This window comes from Anopheles stephensi, chromosome X, assembly GCF_013141755.1.
Source record: "Anopheles stephensi strain Indian chromosome X, UCI_ANSTEP_V1.0, whole genome shotgun sequence".
In the NCBI taxonomy this organism is placed as follows: domain Eukaryota; kingdom Metazoa; phylum Arthropoda; class Insecta; order Diptera; family Culicidae; genus Anopheles; species Anopheles stephensi.
The window spans coordinates 15,332,033-15,352,907 of record NC_050201.1 but is presented as its reverse complement, the minus strand read 5'-3'; the positions used below and the strand labels follow the sequence as shown (position 1 = coordinate 15,352,907).

The 20,875-nt window shown below is 48.9% G+C and overlaps 4 protein-coding genes across 6 annotated transcripts; 3 read left to right on the top strand and 1 right to left on the bottom strand.

Annotated features, from left to right (window-relative positions):
• Positions 1 to 170: 170 nt before the first annotated feature.
• LOC118510627 (beta-1,3-galactosyltransferase 5-like) lies at positions 171 to 4,894 on the bottom strand. 2 transcript variants are annotated; one of them, XM_036052676.1, is made up of 4 exons: positions 4,456 to 4,894; positions 4,105 to 4,252; positions 2,006 to 3,253; positions 171 to 1,906 (listed from the first exon to the last, which is right to left on the bottom strand). In XM_036052676.1, exons 3-4 carry the CDS (start codon positions 3,120 to 3,122, stop codon positions 1,635 to 1,637), a joined length of 1,389 nt encoding a protein of 462 aa, XP_035908569.1. In that variant the 5' UTR covers positions 3,123 to 3,253; positions 4,105 to 4,252; positions 4,456 to 4,894; the 3' UTR covers positions 171 to 1,634. The 2 variants fall into 2 exon arrangements, with proteins under 2 accessions (XP_035908569.1, XP_035908560.1); XM_036052667.1 differs by having other exon boundaries at positions 4,574 to 4,893.
• Positions 4,895 to 5,544: 650 nt separating this feature from the next.
• LOC118510698 (protein stunted-like) lies at positions 5,545 to 7,432 on the top strand. Of its 2 annotated transcripts, XM_036052901.1 has the most exons (5): positions 5,545 to 5,668; positions 5,766 to 5,828; positions 5,931 to 6,061; positions 6,983 to 7,029; positions 7,313 to 7,432. In XM_036052901.1, the coding sequence occupies exons 2-4, from the start codon at positions 5,800 to 5,802 to the stop codon at positions 6,991 to 6,993; spliced, it is 171 nt and encodes a 56-aa protein (XP_035908794.1). In that variant the 5' UTR covers positions 5,545 to 5,668; positions 5,766 to 5,799; the 3' UTR covers positions 6,994 to 7,029; positions 7,313 to 7,432. The 2 variants fall into 2 exon arrangements, with proteins under 2 accessions (XP_035908794.1, XP_035908784.1); XM_036052891.1 differs by lacking the exon at positions 6,983 to 7,029 and having other exon boundaries at positions 5,546 to 5,668.
• A 1,433-nt stretch (positions 7,433 to 8,865) lies between these two features.
• On the top strand, positions 8,866 to 11,093 carry LOC118510603 (uncharacterized protein F54F2.9). Its single transcript, XM_036052614.1, has 3 exons — positions 8,866 to 9,543; positions 9,616 to 9,842; positions 9,912 to 11,093. Exons 1-3 carry the CDS (start codon positions 9,049 to 9,051, stop codon positions 10,843 to 10,845), a joined length of 1,656 nt encoding a protein of 551 aa, XP_035908507.1. The 5' UTR covers positions 8,866 to 9,048; the 3' UTR covers positions 10,846 to 11,093.
• Positions 11,094 to 11,677: 584 nt separating this feature from the next.
• LOC118510462 lies at positions 11,678 to 20,300 on the top strand. Its single transcript, XM_036052305.1, has 5 exons — positions 11,678 to 12,246; positions 13,938 to 16,831; positions 18,677 to 18,910; positions 18,975 to 19,040; positions 19,114 to 20,300. The coding sequence occupies exons 2-5, from the start codon at positions 14,156 to 14,158 to the stop codon at positions 19,285 to 19,287; spliced, it is 3,150 nt and encodes a 1,049-aa protein (XP_035908198.1). The 5' UTR covers positions 11,678 to 12,246; positions 13,938 to 14,155; the 3' UTR covers positions 19,288 to 20,300.
• Positions 20,301 to 20,875: the final 575 nt, after the last annotated feature.

Here is a 20,875-nt window from a genome sequence, read left to right as displayed (position 1 = left end):
CCTGTAGCAGCTCCGAATCCGAATCAGCTTTTGAAGTTGAGGTTACCTTTAAGTTCGGATGCGCGTCCTCCATCTCACGCCATATTGTGACGACCTGCTTTAACATTCACACCCAGGAAGAGAATCGATATCGCCATATCGTACCGAGCGACACACAGATACACCAACCGTAATAAGGGGTAACCGATGAGAGAATCATTTTATTCATCGCCCACAAATCCCGTTGCTTAATGCTAGGCGCCGGGTATCCCCAGACCAGATGATGATAAATAATCGTACATATCGAGAACAAACAAAGGTTTAAACGATAAAAAAAAGGTAAAAAATACACAATACAATCACAGCGAAACACGCATCGTTTCGCTTACACGTTCGCTTGCCTGTTGCCAATTGCAATTCCTGCAACACTTCTTCCGCTTCCTCCAGTCGGCAGTTGCGAACATATATTTACAGCCGTTACAAAAAAAAAATCGTGAGAATTGCTATATAAAATAGAGTTGCTGTTTTTGTTTTATACAATGTCCTGTTGGCTTCTCGAAGCCGCCTTACAGAAGAAAGCCAAAATTCCGCTGCTCTAGCTATTGTGATGTGTTTGAAGGGGTTGTTGAAGTTGATACATGTGTTTTTTCTTTTTTAGGAAATATGGGTTTTACATTCATGTATATAAATATATCGCGTTTGTTTTTTTTTTCTTCGTCCGTTTATGTACGCGCTTTTCGTTTCCGTTTTGATGTGTGTTTCCATCGCCAGGAAAATAGGCAACAATAAAAAACAAACAGGTTAAGGTGTGTCCATCAGGAAGGGTTTAAAATTCAAATTCAGCCTCAAAGAGACGGTTGCGTCTCGAACAACGCTGCTGCTAACCACCACGCGATGCTTACTTAACTAGAGAACGCACACAGCAAAACTCCAGGACACGCTGTACTCCAGGAAAGACGCATACAAGGTTATTTCTATACACAGTTTCACACCGTTTGCATGGTGTGTGGTACGTCTATATAAATACGTTTCGCATTCGCACACACACTAACACAAACTTTCAAAGCGTCGGAATGTATCAATGTCTATCTCTTGCGTGTTTTAGTTTTTTTTTTTTGTAAAAAAAGGCATGCTCGTACGCTTTTTTGTTTGCTTTTTCGTTCGTATTTTCCTTCTGTTTTTTTTTTTGTTGTTGTTGTTTTAATTGCTTTTATCAAGCAAATTGCTCTCAAGCAGAAAAAAACCTCCGGCAAAAACAGGACTTCGTTTTTTTTCTTAAAAAGGTTTTTGTTTGTTGTTGCTTTTTTTAAGAAATAACATTTACAAGAGATTTTAATTTATTATTATCCTTTTTCCTTCTTCTTCCTCGCTGATTGCTTCTTCTTTTGCTTTTTTTTCTTTTTGCATTCCTCTTTACGTTTGGAACGAAAAACGTATGTGTGTGTGTGTGTGTGTGGTGATGCGTATGAAAAAGATGTCTTTTATGTCTTGGGTTTTAAATGTCTTGGGCAGGGGTAGGATTGGGGGAGAGGAGGGAAAAAAAGGGGGGGGGGGCAGCAACAAAAACCCGAAGGGAAGAGAGGGCCGTTTTCGAGAGCTAGGTAAAACCGCGGCAATGGAGAATTTGATACTAAATAGTTTTAAAAACAATACTTCTACGTGCACGAAACACTGGTGTCGACCTGCTTCTTCCACAGGTCAAGCTGCTCGTTGTTCTTGACCATGTGGATGCTGATCGCCTTCTTGATGTTGCACTGGTTGAACGCTATCCGGCGGTTGAGAAACTCCTTCACGTTGATCCGGTGTATGTTTAGCAGCTGTGCAACGATACCGGTCGTGTAGACGTCCTCCAGCTTGAGGTACGTTTGGCTGAGTGATTTTTCGAACATTTCGCTAATGATGTCGGCCGTCAGCAGATACGCCGGTCCTGATAGTAGGAGGTAACAAAAAAAAGAAAACGAATCATTAGCAAATGCACCAAATATAAGGAAGAAATGGGATCAAAATGAAGGACCATCTGGCTTACCGGTAGTGAATGGTGGAAACACCGGCGGATAGTACTGTTCCGGGCTGACGTAGTATTTAGATTTTTTGTTCCGTATCGGTTTCCATTTTTTTGCCAGCCGGCCAAATATCGTGCGCCGCTGGTTGCTGTGCGCCTCCATAAACTGTAACAGTTTCGGCACGTTTATAAACATGTCGTCGTCCGTTTTCAGCAGAAAGGACGCATTCGGACAGTGCAGCTTCGTCCACTCGAGCAGGGAAATCGTTTTGAGCGTTAGGTTGCGATAGCTGTCTATAAAGTTGCCCCGTATCAGATCACTGTACATGTAGCTTTCGGCTGCGAGCTGATCCTCGATCCGTGCCTCGTCCGTTTGCCCGACGATGAACCCGATCGAAATGTCCCGCCGGCTACCGTAATGGCCCCAGGACTGGCGGATCGCAAGCCGCTGTTCCCGGTGGGTCGGTGCGGACGTGACCAGCACTAGCAGCGTTACGTCGGTACCGTTCCGGGGGCAGAGATTCGCTACGCACGCCCCGTCCGGCAGATGGCCGGAATGGTACAGGTCGCGCGTTTTTATCACCTTCTCACCATCGGTTTCCGCTGCGGTCGGGACGGGCGGTGCGGGCGGCAAGGAAGAGGAAGAGGAGGACGATCCTACCGGGGCGGCCGAAAGTTTCACCGCGGAAGGGTTTGGTATTCGCTGGATGTTGTTCGCCTGCTCGGGTGCCGTCTCCTGCTCCGATTGGTCTTGCTGTTGCTGCTGCTGTTGCTCCTTCTGCATCTGTTGGGCAAGAAGCTGCGTTTGGTTCTTTTCCTGCTGCTGGACGCGCTCGAGCGTTTTGGTAAGCATGTTAAAGCCGCAGCCCTGCACCACGATCTGGAACACATTGCACTTTTGGCGTTCGAGACCGGCCGGCGGTACCGGCTGGCCGCCGGCGACGAGCAACGCCTTGTCAGCGACCGTCACCGGTAGCGTCCGGTTTGCTAGTGGGCTAGGATCGTTCTTGCGGTGGTTTGCGTACCGGCGCGGCTCGAGTATAAAGTGCCGGCCATTGAGCGACGAGTAGAACACGATTGTTATCAAAATGACGATCACAAATATCACGTGCGAAACCTTCAATCCCGGGCAGGGCATCATACGCGGCTGCTGCTGCTGCTGCTACTAATGCTAGCGTTGGTGTTGAGTGTGGTAAACCGAACTCTGCTTGCTTTGGCACTGGATGTAACGATTCTTTGGGCGTTCCAAAACACATCAAGGAAGTATATTGACTGGGGAAGAAAATTCATTGGAAAAGATTAATTCACGCCTGGCATGATTAAGGCTAGTTCATTCAACAAAATAAAAAATAACACACTACCAGCAGAAAAAAAAATACATGCGATAGCAAACGATACGTAATTCTAAACCAATATCCGGAGGATGTGCGTTTGCTCGGTATCTTAACGAAAAACAAAACGAAATAACGACCACAAGCAAAAGAGAGCGGATTCTCATCGGCTCGCAAGGTCGCGCGGTGAGGAATTTCCGACTCGCAGAAGATCTGGTGTCTTCGGTAGTGTGAAGTGAACAAAAAAAAAAAAACAAAGGTCATTGACGTTGACCGCGACTCGCATCATCATTCCGCGAGCAAACGGAAGATGGCCAGGAAGAACTATAAAGCGAGCCCTTGAAATGTTGATGCAATCGTTCTCGAGGCCCCCCTTCCCAATGCTTGAATACTGCTTGACCCTGCTGACGATGGTTTCGATGGATGCTCGTGCCAACCACAAACCGGTTCATCCCTTCTACATTACAATCGTTGCGCTCGTTCGTTCTCGGACTTTGGCAATTGGCAAATGTACACGTGCATGGGAGACGATGCTTTTGTTTGAACTATAACCGTCAGCAAATCATCGGGATGTCTGAGCATGACTACATATGAGCAGTATCTTTTCGAATTGAATTTTAAAAAAATGTATAAATTGCAAACTAATTTCCCGAGCAGGATCTGTTGGTGGTGGTGTGAGATGATTTACAGCATTTTAGCGAAACCTAACCGAGCGTATCGTTGTGGTTCGTAATGGGAGGTACATCCCCCCACCAACATGTGATGAGGCTGGCTCTGTAATGGACAACTCACCTTTCGCTACGAATTGCTTCCCGTAATTCACGCCGAAGCACCACTGAGGCACCAGACTGTGCTGTTTATGTTGCTGGTAAAGATGATGCAGGTTTGGTGGCTGGTATCTCCCGATCCCACACAGGATGTGCTCTAGCAATCACCGAGCCTGCAACAATACAATGCAAGGATGGGTTGGATTAGAACACACACGGAAGGAAGGCAAGCAATACTGCCGTTCGCTCATCCGGATCATGTTGTCATCCATCCACCAGGGATGGGAGATCCATCCAATCGGGGGGTGGAAAGTAATTTGAGCCTAGCAATAATGCTTTTTATCACTGTGAACACGCTTCGCCCGCTCATACGTACACTCCGCCGCCACCGTTGTTCGAGATGGTGCTTCCGAAAGGGGAACGTGGGGCTTGTTTGTTTGCGGGCAGCTCGTACGCGTCGTACGCACAAAACAAAATATAATTATAAAACTAACACGTCGCTTCCACTGCTGCTGCTGCTGCTGTTGGACGGGACGGGTTGCTCCTGGTGGTACGAATGTCGCGTGTGGTTGGTGCGAGCCCGATTCCCAGTATTGGTCATTCCGTGCGATTATTTGGCCGATCTCTGTTGATCCACCGCAACGGAGGGCAGCTACGAAACAGGCGTACGAAATTACATCCGCGAGTGTTATGATGATGACAAATTCAGGGGGTTTCTCGGGACAACGACAACGACGACAACGACGACGAAGATGTTCTTCAAGGCAGACGTCAAACACGCTCGCTTTCGGGAAAGATGCCAACAAACAACCCCTTTTACGGCACAATTTGGGGGTAGCTGTCAAACGGAGGGATTGTTTTGATTCGCGGAACTTACACGCTGGTTACACTGAACGATGTATTTGTTTACGAATTTGTTACCGCTGATAATTTCACATCACAGTACAATGGAAATACTATTTTTTTCATTTTCTTTTGTATTATTTATTCTGATAAGGAAAGATAAAATATTATTTGTTTGTGTACAAATGCAGACAGATGCGTGCTGGTCACCCTATTACCAAGGTGTATACAGTTCGATCTCATCTGTCAACACCGAAACGTCAACATGTAAAACATTTCCTGCTCTGGTCCAAGGTGTATGTATTTAGAAGGTGGATTTTTATCGATTTGACAGGGCGACATTTTAGTCGAGTTATGTCAGAGTTTGTTTACAACAACATATGGTATGGGGCTACCAACATGAACAAACAGCCTCGATTCTCAGTCCTTTGAGCAATTTCGCTAATTTATGGGGCATCTTCGCATATTAAGTGTTGTCCCACAGACGATTGACGATATTTGGTTGCATTTTTCGTCAAAAAATCGCAAGCGATACCACCACCGGCGCCTCCTCCGATGCTGCCGTCACTCTTCTCTATACCCTTCCCCTTGATCACCCCGGAACTGTTATGTCAGGTCGAGAAATGTCAATTTGCTCTAAACAACTCTACCTTCTATATCTACATACCTTGCTCTGGTCTTGTTAGCACCACCCACCTTGCGCAGTACCAACTTCCCAACACTTTCCGCAGATTTTGATAACAGCGGTAGGTTCTTGTTGTTCTCTTGCGGGCCCAATTTCCAAGCGGACACCGTGTTCCAGGCGGATTGCTAACCGTGTGACCGTTTTTTCCCCATTCGCAGACCCCGAGTGCCAAGCACATCAAAGAGCAGCAAAATGGCCGCATGGAGAGCAGCTGGATTGAAGTGAGTACGCCGGAGTGGGTAGCTGTGTTTGTGTGCCGCGTTATATAACCTACTAAATGTTGAACACTCCGGTGCCGCTCGGTGCGCCAATTTTCGTTGTAGCTACATCAACTATTCCAACATTGCCGCCCGTCTGCTGCGAAAGGCACTGAAGCCGGAGCTGAGGGCTCAGGCCGCTCGGCGCGATGATTCGCACATCAAGTTCACCAAATGGCAGGGCGGCAAACCGGAGAGTAAGTATATGGTCCCATTTCTTTTAACGCGACCGGACGGTGTCGGTAAATGAGGGAAATAGACATAGCACTCGGTTAGGTGGATTTGGAAATTTCCAGCTAATTTGGTTGGTTGTTTAAGTGGAGATTGCATCATGCGAGTTAGCCAAGCGGATTTTTCTATTTATAGCATAACATATTTTATATGGGCCGATGGTAGAGGCCACAAGAGCGTTGGCAGGACAGGGTTTCAAATGCCATCCGGACCGTTTCCCCGTAGTGAGGACTGAATATCCAACTATGTGGTATTATGAAGTCTAGCAAGCCAGAAATGGCAGTTATGACCTATAAGAGGTCGTTAGCCCAAGAAGAGAGAGATAATTCTCCAGACGAAAGTAACTGCCTTCTGAAGTTCATAGGGATCAAGCTCATGCTGGAATGCATCAATCTATAGATCTCTACTGATACTGATTTGGCATTAATGATGCAAATTGTTGGCTAGAGCAACTTTACAAAAGCGTTTAATTTTTAATGAATTAATATTTCCACAACTTCTGTAACCTATTCAGCGTTACACTTTAAACTAGTTTGATATTGAAACGACAGTGGCGCCGTTCTTTACTCGGCAGGAACGGGTATCGTATTCGGGCCAGACCGTCCTCCCGTACAATGGACCTAGTTTAACCAAGTCACGAAAATAGGCAGTCCATGACCTCTCAGGGTAGTCAAAAAAAATTTCGCTTGAAAGTTTAACTACGTTGGGCTGACTACTTTGCTACGGGTTAAATTAAGTCACAGAAAACCAGAAATGGCAGGCCGAGACCTCTCGAGGTTGTATTGCCAAGGAAGAAGAAGAAGAAAGTTTAATTATTAGGCTATTTGTTTAGCATACCAACCATCTGGCAATATTAACTTTATTAATATAATTTATTATTTTTGCAGACGAAAAGTGATATGGTTAAATCATTTTTTCTCTTTGTTGAGCAGTCGTAAGTTTCACAGGGTTTTTAGTTTGTTATGGAGTTTTGTTTGCAGCCCCCAACACGAATACTTAACCAAGCGAGTGTGTGGTTTTTATCCAAACTAAAGAGTTCTTACTGTTCGCCCAATTTCCTATAACACCTCCAAAGTGTTTCGTTTTTGTTTTTTTTTTATTTATTTTAACTAACCAAATACGAATGCGTGTGCTGTCTGTGTAGCATGATGAAGCGTTTGTTGGTAATAGGTTTTCCACGTATTAATATCCGGTTTTACGTTTTGTGTTCATTGCAGAGGTTATCACTGAGTAAACGGGAGGAATGATCGGCATGTTAGATGCGGAAAGAACACCTTTATTGCTGCTAGTGAACGAAATAAATCATGTGAATACATCAGGTTGCTGATCAAAATCAATGTTATGGTCAATTTCTACGGAAAGAACTATTATTTCTGCTAAGCGAGTTCTGTAAAAAGGACTTCGAATGTACTGTTATGAACCGATGAAATAGAAAAGAGATACTTAATTACTTATGTGAAACTACAACCGCTTCACCGCCTTGGCCTGCTGCAAAAACCTTGATACCGCCCAAGGTCCAGCGCCTTCATCTACCGATTATCCAGGGTGTTCTGGCGGACGCATCAACTTCGTCACTATATCGCAGTTAGACCCCCTAAGAAGGGGTCTTCTTTTGTCCGTGTGGACGGCCTAACATGACTGCTCAGGCTGTAGTATGACCGGTTGGCCATCCAGCACCGTTGCTCGTAACGTCAACATTTTTAATCCCAGATAGGTTTTGGACGAATTCAAAGATCTTATCTTACATCACCCATCAAAGACTTATCTGTACATCATCCCTGCGTAAATCAGTGCTAGCGGCCATTCGTTCTTTTGGTAAGCTTCTGCTACATAGCAGATCCACAAACCAATGATATCTATGACGTTAGCGTATGCCAGGATCTGGATTGGCTGTTCCCCGAAGTTTCCATCTCCGAGTCACGGATGGCTCTCTTTCAACCGTCAGATTGAAAAGAAGACACGCAAGCGCCCATCTCCCTGGCGCAGGCCCTTGATAGTAGCAAAGGGCCGTGAGAGTTTGCCATCCATCTTCACCTGGCATGTGATGTTGGCCATTGTCATTCTTAAAGGCCTGGTAAGCTTGGCCGGGACTCTTCGAACTCCTGCATCGTAATACTTTGCCCTGGCTACACTGTCATATGCGGCTTTAAAATAAAGAAAGAGAGGAGTTAGGAGTGGAGCTGCTGCTCTGCCATCTTCTCCAAGATTTTCCGTTTCGGAATCCGGAAATTTCCAACTATCTCTTCAACAAATGAGACAAGTGAATCTTGGAGAAAATTTTGTAAATTCCCCTGTAATTACAGCACTCTAGCCTATCTCCCTTCATGCATATGGGATACATGATACCAAGATTCCAATCACATCGCATCCCATACTTCAGTAATCATTTGATGAATGTCCTGTCCGAGTGCTGTCCATCGTTTTTAATCAGCTCGGCTGAAAAGAGATGCAGAGATGTACAAATACATATTCCGCTTAAATTCTTGGCATATCTTTCCCCAACTATTGTTAAAAATTGTTGAAGTTTTATGCGAAGCCAATCACGTGTCAAAACATGGACAGCAGAAAAATGTAAATTTCGATCGCGAAATCTGCTCTTCCAGATGCATCAGGGTTTTCTTCGGATTTTCCTGCGGATATCAGCGAGGAGATTCCGTTTGACAATTTTTTAAAGGAAATGCATTGTTACCAATTGTTACTGACTGATTGGTGCTAGCTGTCAAAATCAGCAGCATATAAATGACACATGAGTGCGTATGTATTCGTAAGCAAAGATGACGTATAAACAATTTTGGGTAAATTCGCCGAAACACTGGTTGTTTTGTAGAGTGGTGAAGTGAAGTCTGGGTTACCGCTGTCTGCCCCGTTTTTCCCAACATTCGATGCAGTTTCCTCAGTAATTTCGAGCGGACAGATAGAGAGCGAACGATTGAGCAGCATATACGGGGTCGTCATGCAGCTACGGTACGCTCGGGTCGGTGCGGCCGCATCGCTGCTGGCCCTGGTGATGGTGCTGCAAGCGATACCTCCAACTAGCGGCCACGGTTGGGGCTCGGAAGATATGGAACTGTTCGATCTGGTCGAGGAGGTGAATGAAAATTTCTACACCCTGCTAAACATCAACCAGACGGCAACGCTGGCCGAAATAAAGCGCGCGTTCCGGACACTCTCGGTGGTGCTACATCCGGACAAGAACGATGCGGAGGATGCGAATATTCGGTTCCGCAACCTGGTCTCGGTGTACGAAATTCTAAAGGACCCGGGAAAGCGCGAAAAGTACGACAAGGTGCTGAAGGAGGGTATGCCGAACTGGAAGTCGGCACTGTACTACTACCGGCACGTCCGGAAGATGGGTATGGTCGAGAGCGCTACCATATTGTTTGTCGTCATCACCGTGATGCAGTACTTCGTCGCTTGGGCGGCGTATATTGAGAAGAAATATACAGCGGTAAGCATCACCGAATGCACGCATCTACTTACGGCCCACTAATTCGCCGTTTGCTTTCCTCTTATCGCACAGGAACAAATTGTAGGAAGTAAGCTCAAAAAGCTAAACAAGAAGAAACAGACCAACGTACAGCTGGAAGAGCTGATCAGTGAAATCCCTTTGCCTAGCATTAAGAACACGCTACCGTGCCAAATTCCGGTGTGGGTTTGGAACACCGTAACAGGTACGCCCGCTGCCATTCGCATGATGTTCGAGCTTTATTCGCAGCAGAAGAAACAGAAGGAGGAGGAATTGCAACGGTACGTTCGCTTGGCTAGGACACGTAAGAATGATTCTAATTAGACGCTTTACCCCCCTCCCCTTTCCAGCGAGAAGGAGGAGATCGAACTGCAAGCATCGCTCGAAGAGCAACGGGCAAGGGATAAAGAAAACCGCATCCTACGTAAACGATCGAAAAAAATGATTGTGCCGGAGAAAACGGACGAAGAACTGGCCGCGTACAGTCAGCGCATTACCAAACCTTCGGCTGACGGTGCCACAGACAAGAGCGCACACACACCTTTGCCCCAGTCGGGCGGTCTCTGGACAGAGGACGATCTAACAGAGCTAGTGCGGCTGGTAAAGAAATACCCGGGCGGTACCAGCAACCGGTGGGAAGTAATAGCGGAGCTAATGCAGCGAAGTGTTGAGGAAATTACCTACATGGCAGCAAAGATGAAAGATTGTGGGTACCGGCTTCCCCACCAGTCCAACGGTACGAATGCGTCCGATGCGGGACAGCCAGCCCAAGGTGTAACCACCGCCAAGGTGAAGACGAAAACACGCGACAGCGGTCCGACCGAAACGGCAACCAGCAACTGGACACAGCAACAGCAGCAAGCGCTCGAGGTTGCGATACAAAAGTACCCGAAATCGGCTAACTACGACCGGTGGCAGAAGATAGCGAACAGTGTGCCGGGCAAATCGAAGGAAGAGTGTGTCGCCCGGTACAAATATTTGGTGGAGCTGGTAAAGAAGCAGAAAAGTGCCAACCCGGCGGATGAAACGGCGCAGGAGAATAAACCGGCGGACGAACCTACACTGAAGGAGGATGAGAAAGGTGCGCACGAGGGAGGTGTCGTTGCACCGTCGCACAGTGAGGATGCAGTGGAGGACGATGATGGTGTATCGCAAACAGCAGCAGCAGCAGCAGCGGGTGGAAAGAGCCAGTCTAAGAGTAAACGACGGGAGCGTAAGAAAGCGAAAGCTTATTACAGCTATTCGGACGATTCGGATATGTCCAACGAAGTTGAAGAAATATAAGGGAGAAGAAAAAAAAAACCCACAACTTGCCACCCATCGGCTATGGGGGAACAAAAAAAAAAATAGACGTGCGAAGCGAAATGTAACGACTCTTAGCATGTGGTTTTTCTTCCGTTCTTGAAACTCGTTCTTACTTCTCTCTCCGGGTCTGTCTTTTCTCTCTTCGATGCATGAATGTTGTTATTGTTTTGAAGCGTGGTAGAATAAATAATGTATAAGAAGCCGGTCATACGAGCGAGAATAACCAATGCTCCCCTGATGTTTCCTTAAACCATCACGCGTGGTAGTGCGCGTTCAGCTGTTAACTGAAGAAACAATATTAATTTTGAAGCAGTTAGAGGATAGAATGAATCATATCGTGCACATGTTTTCGTTACCGCGTTGAAATTGATTTATAACAACCCCAAAAAAAAGAGCAAAAATCCGACATGCGCCATAGAACGTCCCATACGCGTGAGTTATAGATATTCTTCATGCTTTCTAAACCCCGTTTTTAATTACGCCTTTTTGGCCCTCTCCCACCACCCTCGATCCCCCAAAAATACCCTCTTTCTCTTAAATAATTCGACAATGATTCTAGTTCTATACGGTCAATTAATCCGCGCCTCAAGCTGACGCCCCCGTACGAAAGACTTCAACGGCGAGTAAAGCGATGAACCTTCTATGTGTTTCGAGTTTTCGATCGGGTCAATAATAAAAACGCACCCTCTCTTTATCAAATTATGATACCCGACCGGTGGAAAGGAGAAGCCCCCAACCACCTGCCCCCTCGCTGCCCCTCCTCCCCCCCTCTCCCTCCATACAACACAACGTCAACAGTGGCCGGGCGCACGTGCAGGAGCGAGCCAACAGCTCTCCGTACAGCGTGCGCAATCGGTCTCGCTTCCGGCGCTGCTTGCCGCAAAAAAAACCAACTGCCAAAAGCCACCGGCTGAAGCTATCGGCGAGGTTTGGTACGCTTTCTTTTTTTTCCCCCGTGTGGTGTGCGGACATACGATCGCTTCACGCGCGTTTCTTTTTAACGGGTTGCCTGTTGCCGTCTCCCCATTTTTCACCGCGCGCTAGCTTTTACCATTTTACCTCGCCGAGCCAAAGAAGTCACCAGTTTTTGACAGTCGGAGTATTGCCACCACGATATCATCGTGGCTGTACGCGTGCACCCCAGGTACTGCAATGTTGCTGCTGCTTGTCTCCACCTGCTGCTGGTGCTACTGATCGACAGAAACTTTTCTCCAACGGTGCGCGTGTGCGTGTGTTTGTCTGTGTGCCTGTTTTGGGACTGCAGGTTGTGTGGACAGGCTCCCCTTCGCTCCATTCCAGGCGATCTCTTGCAGTGGAACCTGACCGAACGTACTTGGTCCCCGTACTTAGTGGTGCAACTAGATCCGCGGATCCGGTCAGGTGGGTGATTTTGGGTGTGTGTGTGTGTGTGTGTGTGTGTGTGTGTGTGCGTGCATATGTGTAGAAAACTCTCCAGCAAATTCCAATTCAAACTTCAAACACACTGTGTGACCCACCCCCCCTCACCACTCTCCCGCCCCGGGGGAGATCCTATCGGGGTCCCTCAATTTCCCCCAATTGGCCTGTGCCTGTCAGTGTTGCTGTGCCACTCTTGCTGTCCGATTCAGGCCGCGGGGTTTCTATCAACCAAAGCGCCCGCGTGTGTGTCGGTATGTGCAGTGCAGTCTAGAAAGTGCATCCCAGCTAATCGGGATAACGATGCAACAGTGTGGATGAAAAAAAAAACAGGTATAACCTGACCGGATCCGAAGTACACAAACAACCCAGGACTCCGGCTTTGGGGGGGCGACATTTGAAAAGAAGTTTGAAAGTATTTGCCGTCTCAACCTCCAAAAAAGGGGGTTTGCGCACCAGCGGAGCAGTGAATCCGGTTTGCTGCAGTGGAAAATCCCAACGGCATGGGGAGGCCCAACCAAAGAAAAAAAAAAACGCTCAACCGGAGGTCCCTGCACCATACTGTGCCCTTGCCCCTAAAGGGGTATTCCAATAATCAATATACCATTTGGTAGCCTGCCTGCATGTGTCCGCCGCGCGCGTGTGTGTGTGTGTGTGCTTTTTTTCGCAAAACATCAAATAAGCCTTCACTCAACATTGTAGCAGCGATAATGTGGCATCAACCTCCCGGAGGGCCTCGAACTTGGGCCGTTCGATTATTCGTTAAAACTTTCTTCCCTCGAATCGACTCTTTCTGGCCGGAAAATCTACTATCTTTAAGGTGTGGAAGTAGCAGCTAGCGAAAAAAAAGGAAACTGGGAACCCGCGGAAAGTGTGTACGGGGAGTGGTCCGCCGGGAAAGATCGGGGATTTTAATTTCTATTTCGGTTTTTACCCTATAACTTGCTGCTGCGAGCTCTTACCAGGGGTAGTAAAGAAAACACTTTTTTTCAACATTTCACGCTCACAGGGCTCTTTGAGCGGATTACGCCGCCGCTACTAGACCACCATCTGGATGGAATAGATGATTTTTCCTGAAAACCCATTCGCCATTCTCGCACCATTTTCATTGATGCCCCAACCCTTTGAGTTGTGCTATTATTATAAGGTTGTTTCTGTTTGCTTCTTGGCGTTCCCGCTTACGCTTACATTACTTTGCCAGTAACATACTTTCTCTTCTGTGCTGGCTTCCTCATCATCACCACACACACGGGCGCTGGCTCACGTACCTTGAGTCCCACCGAGATCTCCGAGATTCTTGATCCGGATGCTCCACATACGAGGCGTACCGATGGAGAGGGGAACGCGCTCCGGGAATGAAATCACGTACGGAACGGAGTGAAAACTCCCGTTCCTTGAGCGGGAGTCGTCGAATCTCATCGGCGTATCGTTGTTGTGCGCTGGTTCGCTGTGTGCAAGAAAGAAAGGAGTCCCGAGGAGAACAGGTGGACAAGAAACAGCAAGGGTGGCACAACGATGAGGGAGGGGGGGGGTAGGAAACGGGGGGTGGTAACAGCTTGTATGGAGCCATTACGAGGCTCCACACGACGGTGGCTCGCTCGCACCTTTGCTCGAGCTTTCCATTCGCTCCCGCGTATCATATTCTCTTTTCTTTCTGCTTAAATTGTTTTTCACAGGTGGTTAAACTCGGTTCACTCGCGGGTTCCGTGGCTCCGTGGCTCGAGACAAAAAAAAAACCTTACTCCACCTGCAAGAGCGAGAGAGAGAGAGTGACAGGTAAACAGAGAAGGAAACACCGAAAGAGAGCGAGAGAGCTGTGAAGAAAGCAAGTGCGAATACAGCAACAGGGAAGCCCATAGGCGCGGAGAAGCAGAACGAACGAAGAAAAACCTAGATGGACCCATCGACGACGACGACGACGACGCCGACTGCAGCTTCCACAGACCAAGAGCAGCTAGAAAACACGAAGTTCCTCCCGAAAGCAACGGTATATGCCGTTGGTACGACGTCCGATGAGAATGGCGACCGGGAGGAGAAGAATGGCGGTGATGGCGCTAGCGCTAGTACGTGCGTAGTGGATGGTGGGGTGCCGGGGGAGATGTGCGACGATGAGGTGTCTCCCCCTCTACCGGCTGACGGTGGCGAGTGGCATTCCCACTGCGAACTAGCCGAACCTCAACCAACCGCCGAAGTTGGTGACGAGGAGATGGAGGAGGAGGAGGAGGAGGAGGAGGCAGCATTGGCACCGGTGGTGGAGTTGCCGGAGGATAGCGAGGAGCTGGCAGTGGCCGAGCGGCTGATGTTTATAACGGCACTTGCTCCCAGCGGGGAGGAGGGTGTTCCAGCAGCAACAGCAGCAACGGCAGCAGAGATCAACCAAGTGGCAGAGAACCACAACACTTTGGCCACGATCGTCAGCGATCACGGAGCAACCACGATCAACGGTGCGCAACAGCAGATCGTGTACATACACAACGGTGCGTCAACGGCCGTCGACCAGCCAGAGTCGACGTCGTCAACAACGGCGTCCTCAGTGACAACGGCAACACCGTCCCCACTGGTGCACTGTGGCACGTACCCGCACAATAACGTCGTTCGCATACAGATCATTCCGGTGGAACAGTGTGAGCAGCACCAGCCGACTCAGCCAGCTCCATTAGGATCCGGTCCGGTGGAGGACTGCAATAACAATAGCGTACGTGGCGTCGGCACGAGTGTTAGTGTAGTGGGTTCAGCCCTGCCCGGGTCCAAGTGTCAGAATTCGCAGGTTACGGTGGTATCGTTCGGGGCGAGTGATAGTGCCGAGTGTACAGGATCGCCGACAGCGGACAACGAGGAGCAGCAACCGGTAGCGTCCTCGTCCGCACCCGACACCGTCCTTGTGACAGTTACGATTGAGGACCGAACTCTGGTTAGCGTACCGTCCACAAGCTCACCGGAACCTCTCGACACCAGTAACGCCACCAGCAGCTCTGAGGCGGCTGTTTCACCGCTAGACACCGAACAGGACGCAATGGTACAGAAGAAGCTGATAGTGCCGAAGGGCGGTGGTCCAACGTCAGATGCAACCGATCTCGATAGTTCCACGTACGCGTACTACATGGCGGCAATGGCGGCCCGGGACGGTCAATCCCGCGCACCCTCCTCGTCCGCCTCGGGCGGCAGCAGCGGTCAGTGTTCGCCGAGTGACATGCTCGACAGTGGGACCTGTAGCGATATCGAGCTGACGCCGCCACCGCTGCCGAAAAAGATGTCGCAAATACTGAAATCGTCGTGCGCGATAAAGAAGAGCCTCGGCGCGGACGGTATCCATCAACATCAGCCCGTATCACCTACACTAACGCCGCCACCAGCCGTTACGACCGCGACCGGTACGGGTACGGTGCTGCGACAGTTTTCGCCGGTTGATAACGGCACGGATAGCGTTATCAATCAGCAGCAGAGTCACCACCATCACCATCACATCGAGCTTCAGCGGCTTGCGGCACACCAGCACAAGGAAGAACGGAACAGACAGAACGAGCACGGAAAACATCAAACGCCCGTTGATTTGACGTCCGACAGTTTCGGCGCACGGCAGCAGCAGCAGCAGCAGCAGCAACAACAACGGCAGCCACCATCGCAGCTGGGAAGCATCCTCATTGCGACCGATAGTGACGGATCGGAATCGTGTTTGAGCTGTGATTCACTTAACTTTGAGCACCTGTCGAGTTTGCAACCGTTGGCCGAGATTAACGGACCGATTATCGGCACTGATTCACCGCCCGCCACCGTGGAACGGGACAGTCCGTCAGATCGAGCGGACCAGGTGTTAGAACCGCCGACGGCGACACATCCACTGCGACCGAAGCTACCGTCGTATCTGGCGAGCAAGCGGGACGGTGCCGGTGTCTGCATCCTGCCCGACTCACTGTTGGCCGCAATCCGCGGAAGTCGCCCGAAGGTGTACTGTACCGACGACGAGGCGGACGACGACGATAACGACTCGGTGGATGGTGACGCGCACCGAAAACATTTCGCACCGGTATCGGCCCAGAATGAAGGGCCCGGTACGCTCGATCTGAGCAGCCTCGCCGGAGCGGCTGTCACCTCGAACACCTCCAACACCACGGCAACCACACGGTCCATACTGATGGACAAGATCAACAGTCTTGAATGCGGCAACCGGATGCACCGGGTCACCGATCAAACGGACCCATCAAACAACTACCTCCAGCATATGCATCACCTCACCATCAACGATCCGACCGGAATGACACGGGCCCAGAGCAGCTGTTCGGCCGGCTCCCTCACGACTGAAAGTGTCCGCAGCAATCAGTTCGAGAGTGATCGGTATTACAAGTTTCACATCAACGAACGTGCCCGAACGGATGGCAGTGGAGAACCGGGCAGTAGCTCACCAGAAACTACCCCATCCGTGGTAGATGACGATGAAAGCTTCGCCGGGCTGAAGGACCTCAGCAATGGCACGTCCACAATCCGCAGCAACAAGGGCACGGTACGGGGCGTTAAGAATCGGGTACGCAACGGTATCGCCACCTTTCTGCAGATGCAGCAGACCGGTCTCAAGGTAAGTGGTGACCTAAGACGAGGAAGACGTGCGCTTGCACGGGGGGGCGAAGTTACGCCGTGCGTAGAGTCCGCTGTTGCAGAGCACGTTTGCTAACGGACAGGCTGGGAGGCCAGAAACAATACCGTTGCTCCGTTTGGTCGCTTCCTGCATATGGCGGAGGTTCTTCTTTTTTCCGGGAAGGGCACAGGGCTTTCGCTAACCTAACCTTCCCTATAATTGCGTGCGAAACATACGCGCTTGGATCTGGATGTGGTGAGGTGCCTAATCTTCGCACGATTTAACGTTACGCGAAAGTAAGGGGTTGCCGAGATCTCACGAGATCAGCCAATCTGAGGAGGCGGTCTAGTGCTCATCATCATGCCTAATTCAATTGCACAATGGGCGCACCTTACCACGGATAAACCAGCGTGGTGTGCAGCATCTTGCTTTCCTACGCCTGTTGGTTACTGTTTTTGACAGTATGGCGTCAAGTTTTGCTAGCGTCATTACGCAATTATGTACGCTAATGCCAAAATCTCTCAACTACTGTGAAGTACTTGGGTGCCCCATGCACAGAGGTTTTCGCACCCTCGAGGGGGAGAGTATTTTTTCTTTTCGCAACAATCGAAAGTACTCTCTACACTCCCACTAATTTACTCGTCGCCCACACTCGCCCACATCAGGTGCGAGAACCTCGTCGAAAGATGCATCTCGTTCGGCATGGTTGGGAAATCGATCCACCGGCATTGGGCGTCACACATTTCACTTTTCAACGCCAACACCCACCCGTTGGTCACCCGAAACACCTTCACCCATCAAAATCTGGGGCTCCAAAAATTTTCCAGACAAGCGCACCGCTGAGCAACCAAGTCACCCGCGTCCGCCAGCGAAAGGAGCCGCGTCGCTTACGTCGCGTATGTTAATCAAACAGCACGAGTGATGGTGTTGCTTGTTTTGCTTCACCCATTTTGTCGTTATCGTTACCGAGATGGGCGCACATATCGGTGAACTGTTGCTTGTTGCTTCGCCCAGGATCACTGGCGGGCGAAGTCAACGGATCGAGTGATTGGCTCTTTGCTAGACGAACCGTTTTATGTCATCTGCAACCCCGGCAATCGGGGCCAGTATCCTCATCAAGTCAGTGCAAGAGAAAGGCGGTTATGATGGCGGTGTTGCAAGTCGCTAATGCTAATGCGCTCTAGATCCGTGTGTCCATGATGGCCGGCAAGGCCCTGGGATCCTTCGCTGCGGGTGGACATTCAATTGGACCACTTCGGTGTGCTAGGGTAGAGTAGGCCATAAGAGGGCCTACATTTGAATTAACGGTGTTTCGGGTGATACTCACAGCTGCCAGGCACGCGGCGGAACCGGTTTGACACCCGCTCAAGACAGACACTCCTCTCCAACATTGGTGGCAGAGACTTCCGTGTAGCAGGGGCGGCTGTTGGGATTGCTCGAAGGAAATCGAAGGAAGAGCAAAACACAGGAAAGGAACGAGTGCACACAAACCGGATCGAGAATGCCTTTCTTTCGCCTTGACCGAAGCCTTGATACCAGCACATAAGGGAGGTTGACTCTGACCTACATTACGGTAGAATATATGTAGCAAGCGAAAACGCTACATCCGAGTGCCGATCGACGACACGTAACGCTATGCAAAAAACAAAACGCACCCGGGCGCCACTTTGCGATTTGTGTCACATGCTTTGCGAAGTGTGTCAAGCTCCATGCTGCGCTTAATGTATGTCAGGCACATCGCCATCACCGTTCTTCCGTCTACCTCTGCTATGTAGATTCGCATACATTTCCGGGTGTTTTGTTGTGTCTTTTTGTCTGATTTTTTTTTTGCTGGCGTCTTTACAGAACTACAAAGACAAGGAGGCTGGCAAGGTGGTCGTCTACAGCACGAGCATGGGCATCGTCCGGGAAACGTACACGAAGTGTATGAACGTGAAGCAGATTCTGCGCACGCTGCTGGTTAAGTTCGAGGAGAAGGACATCTTCATGAGCAACGAGTATCAGCAGGAGATTAAGGAGCGGATGCAGGCGGACACGATCAACATTCCGCAGGTGTTTGTGGACGGGCAGCATATCGGGGTAAGAAACGTCACAGGATTTTCGCCTAACTTTAGTCTCTAACGCTCGAACCAACCAATTCTAGGATGCGGAATGTATCGAAAGGCTGAACGAAAGTGGTGAGCTTAGGAAAATGCTGAAACCCTACAAGGTAGCTCAATGGCAAGATAGCGTCAGGGGCGTCGCGCAACTAACGCAACTTTTCATTATTTCCTTCTCCACAGTGTCTGGAGTCACCGTACATGTGCAAGGTTTGTGGCGGCTATCGACTACTCCCGTGTCCGTCCTGCGGTGGTTCGAAGAAATCGATCCACCGGAATCACTTCACCGCCGAATTTGTCGCTCTCAAGTGCATGAACTGTGACGAGGTGGGACTGGTCAAGTGTCACAACTGTTGATGAGCCCGTCGTCGGCAGGCAGGATGATGCGGAGGCCGACGCATACCTCCCCCCCCCCACACACACACACACACACACACACACACCGTTAACCCATCACACCCTGTTCCTAGAACTATCGGTTCCATTCTTTGCTGTTGGATAGGATAGTGTGCGGAAGACCGATGGTGGTCTGATATTGGTTTGCTGTTTGTGGTTTTTCTTCCTTTGTTTTTTGGTTTTGTTTTATCAGTCCCATCACCACATTCCACATTCCGAGAATCCTACAGTGAGAGATATCGAAAGCACATAAGCTAGCGGTGTCAGTGATATAAAGCAATTTTGTTTGGTTATGTTTTTGATAATGACCTCGAAGGACATCTAGATAAAGTGGCGAACCTTAGTACTAGCAACACGGTATCAATTTTCTATGACGTCATAGCGTTAAGCGATAGTTTTGCACAGGCTCGCCGCCTGGTTTTGGGGAGTTGTTCTCGCTAGCAGCTAATATATCCGGTTCTTACTTACCTACCTACATAGCAAGCATTATTTAAACTCGTATGTTTTTTTTTAAGGACGTGGTATCCTCCTCTGTATCCATTTTGGTCGCTATATCAAACGGCAGTGCTTTTAAAATGGCGCCAACTCTCTAGCTATACATATATATACATATATATATATATATATATATATATATATATATATATATATATATATATATCTCGGACAGCAAGCTCTTCTGTACATAGTCATGATTCATACTACTAATAGCTGTGTTTTGCTCAAATGTGTAATCCCCTGCGTTATCGACACCTAATTATCGACATTATAATCTTAAATACTCTACCCTTCTGTGTGTATAACGTCGGCCGACCATTCGCGCTGCCCAAAAGCGGGAGGCTGTCGTCGGTCTGGGAAATCAAATTTAACAGCAAAAAGGGATCATGGAGATTTATGGGGTAGCATATACCCCCGGGGGGCAGTCAACGCGAAATGGTATCACTTTTTGAGAATAAAATTTAAACAACTACAAACAGGTGGATTGCTCCATTTGATTAGGAGCATATTTTTTTTGAGAGTCCTCCTTAAGCAACTACGATGATGACAGAGCGAGTGTCTGTATGATTAATTTCGTATAATTTAATTCCAAGGCGTAAACCGTTCCTGCTAGTCTACGCACTAGACAACAATTGGCTAGTGATTGGTTACCTCATTAAAACAATTTCTTATCGTATATGGTAGCACGATAAGATAGGCCCCCATCTTCCCCAATCGCTTACGATAGCGTTGACTCAATTTGTCGGTGACAGAATAGCTACTTCGGAAGTTGGATGATAACACACCGCGCACCGGGGAATCAAAGTTCGTGCGGTGGGTTTTGAGTTGTGTTGTGATGACTTATTTATGGGGCCTGTTTTTAACTGTCGCTATTAAGGGTGAGATGCGAGACCGTCAGCGACGACAGCCTTGATGTAACCTTGAAGAGTTGGGATCTTCTTCTTCTTCTTAGGTGACTCTACCATCGCGAGCGGTCTTGGCCTGCCATTACTGACTTTTTGTGACTTATCCGCAATTTTATCCGTGTCTGGATCGATACCCTCGACCCTGT

Bases quoted from the DNA above. Each gene is read 5' to 3' on its own strand.
- LOC118510603 (XM_036052614.1), top strand. From the start codon at position 9,049: ATGCAGCTACGGTACGCTCGGGTCGGTGCGGCCGCATCGCTGCTGGCC. The intron at 9,544-9,615 runs GTAAGCATCACC...CTTATCGCACAG, and splicing joins TTGAGAAGAAATATACAGCG to GAACAAATTGTAGGAAGTAA. The intron at 9,843-9,911 runs GTACGTTCGCTT...TCCCCTTTCCAG, and splicing joins AAGGAGGAGGAATTGCAACG to CGAGAAGGAGGAGATCGAAC.
- LOC118510462 (XM_036052305.1), top strand. From the start codon at position 14,156: ATGGACCCATCGACGACGACGACGACGACGCCGACTGCAGCTTCCACA. The intron at 18,911-18,974 runs GTAAGAAACGTC...AACCAATTCTAG, and splicing joins TGGACGGGCAGCATATCGGG to GATGCGGAATGTATCGAAAG. The intron at 19,041-19,113 runs GTAGCTCAATGG...CCTTCTCCACAG, and splicing joins AAATGCTGAAACCCTACAAG to TGTCTGGAGTCACCGTACAT.
- LOC118510698 (XM_036052891.1), top strand. From the start codon at position 5,800: ATGGCCGCATGGAGAGCAGCTGGATTGAA. The intron at 5,829-5,930 runs GTGAGTACGCCG...TTTTCGTTGTAG, and splicing joins TGGAGAGCAGCTGGATTGAA to CTACATCAACTATTCCAACA.
- LOC118510627 (XM_036052676.1), bottom strand. From the start codon at position 3,122: ATGATGCCCTGCCCGGGATTGAAGGTTTCGCACGTGATATTTGTGATC. The intron at 1,907-2,005 runs GTAAGCCAGATG...TCCTACTATCAG, and splicing joins GTTTCCACCATTCACTACCG to GACCGGCGTATCTGCTGACG.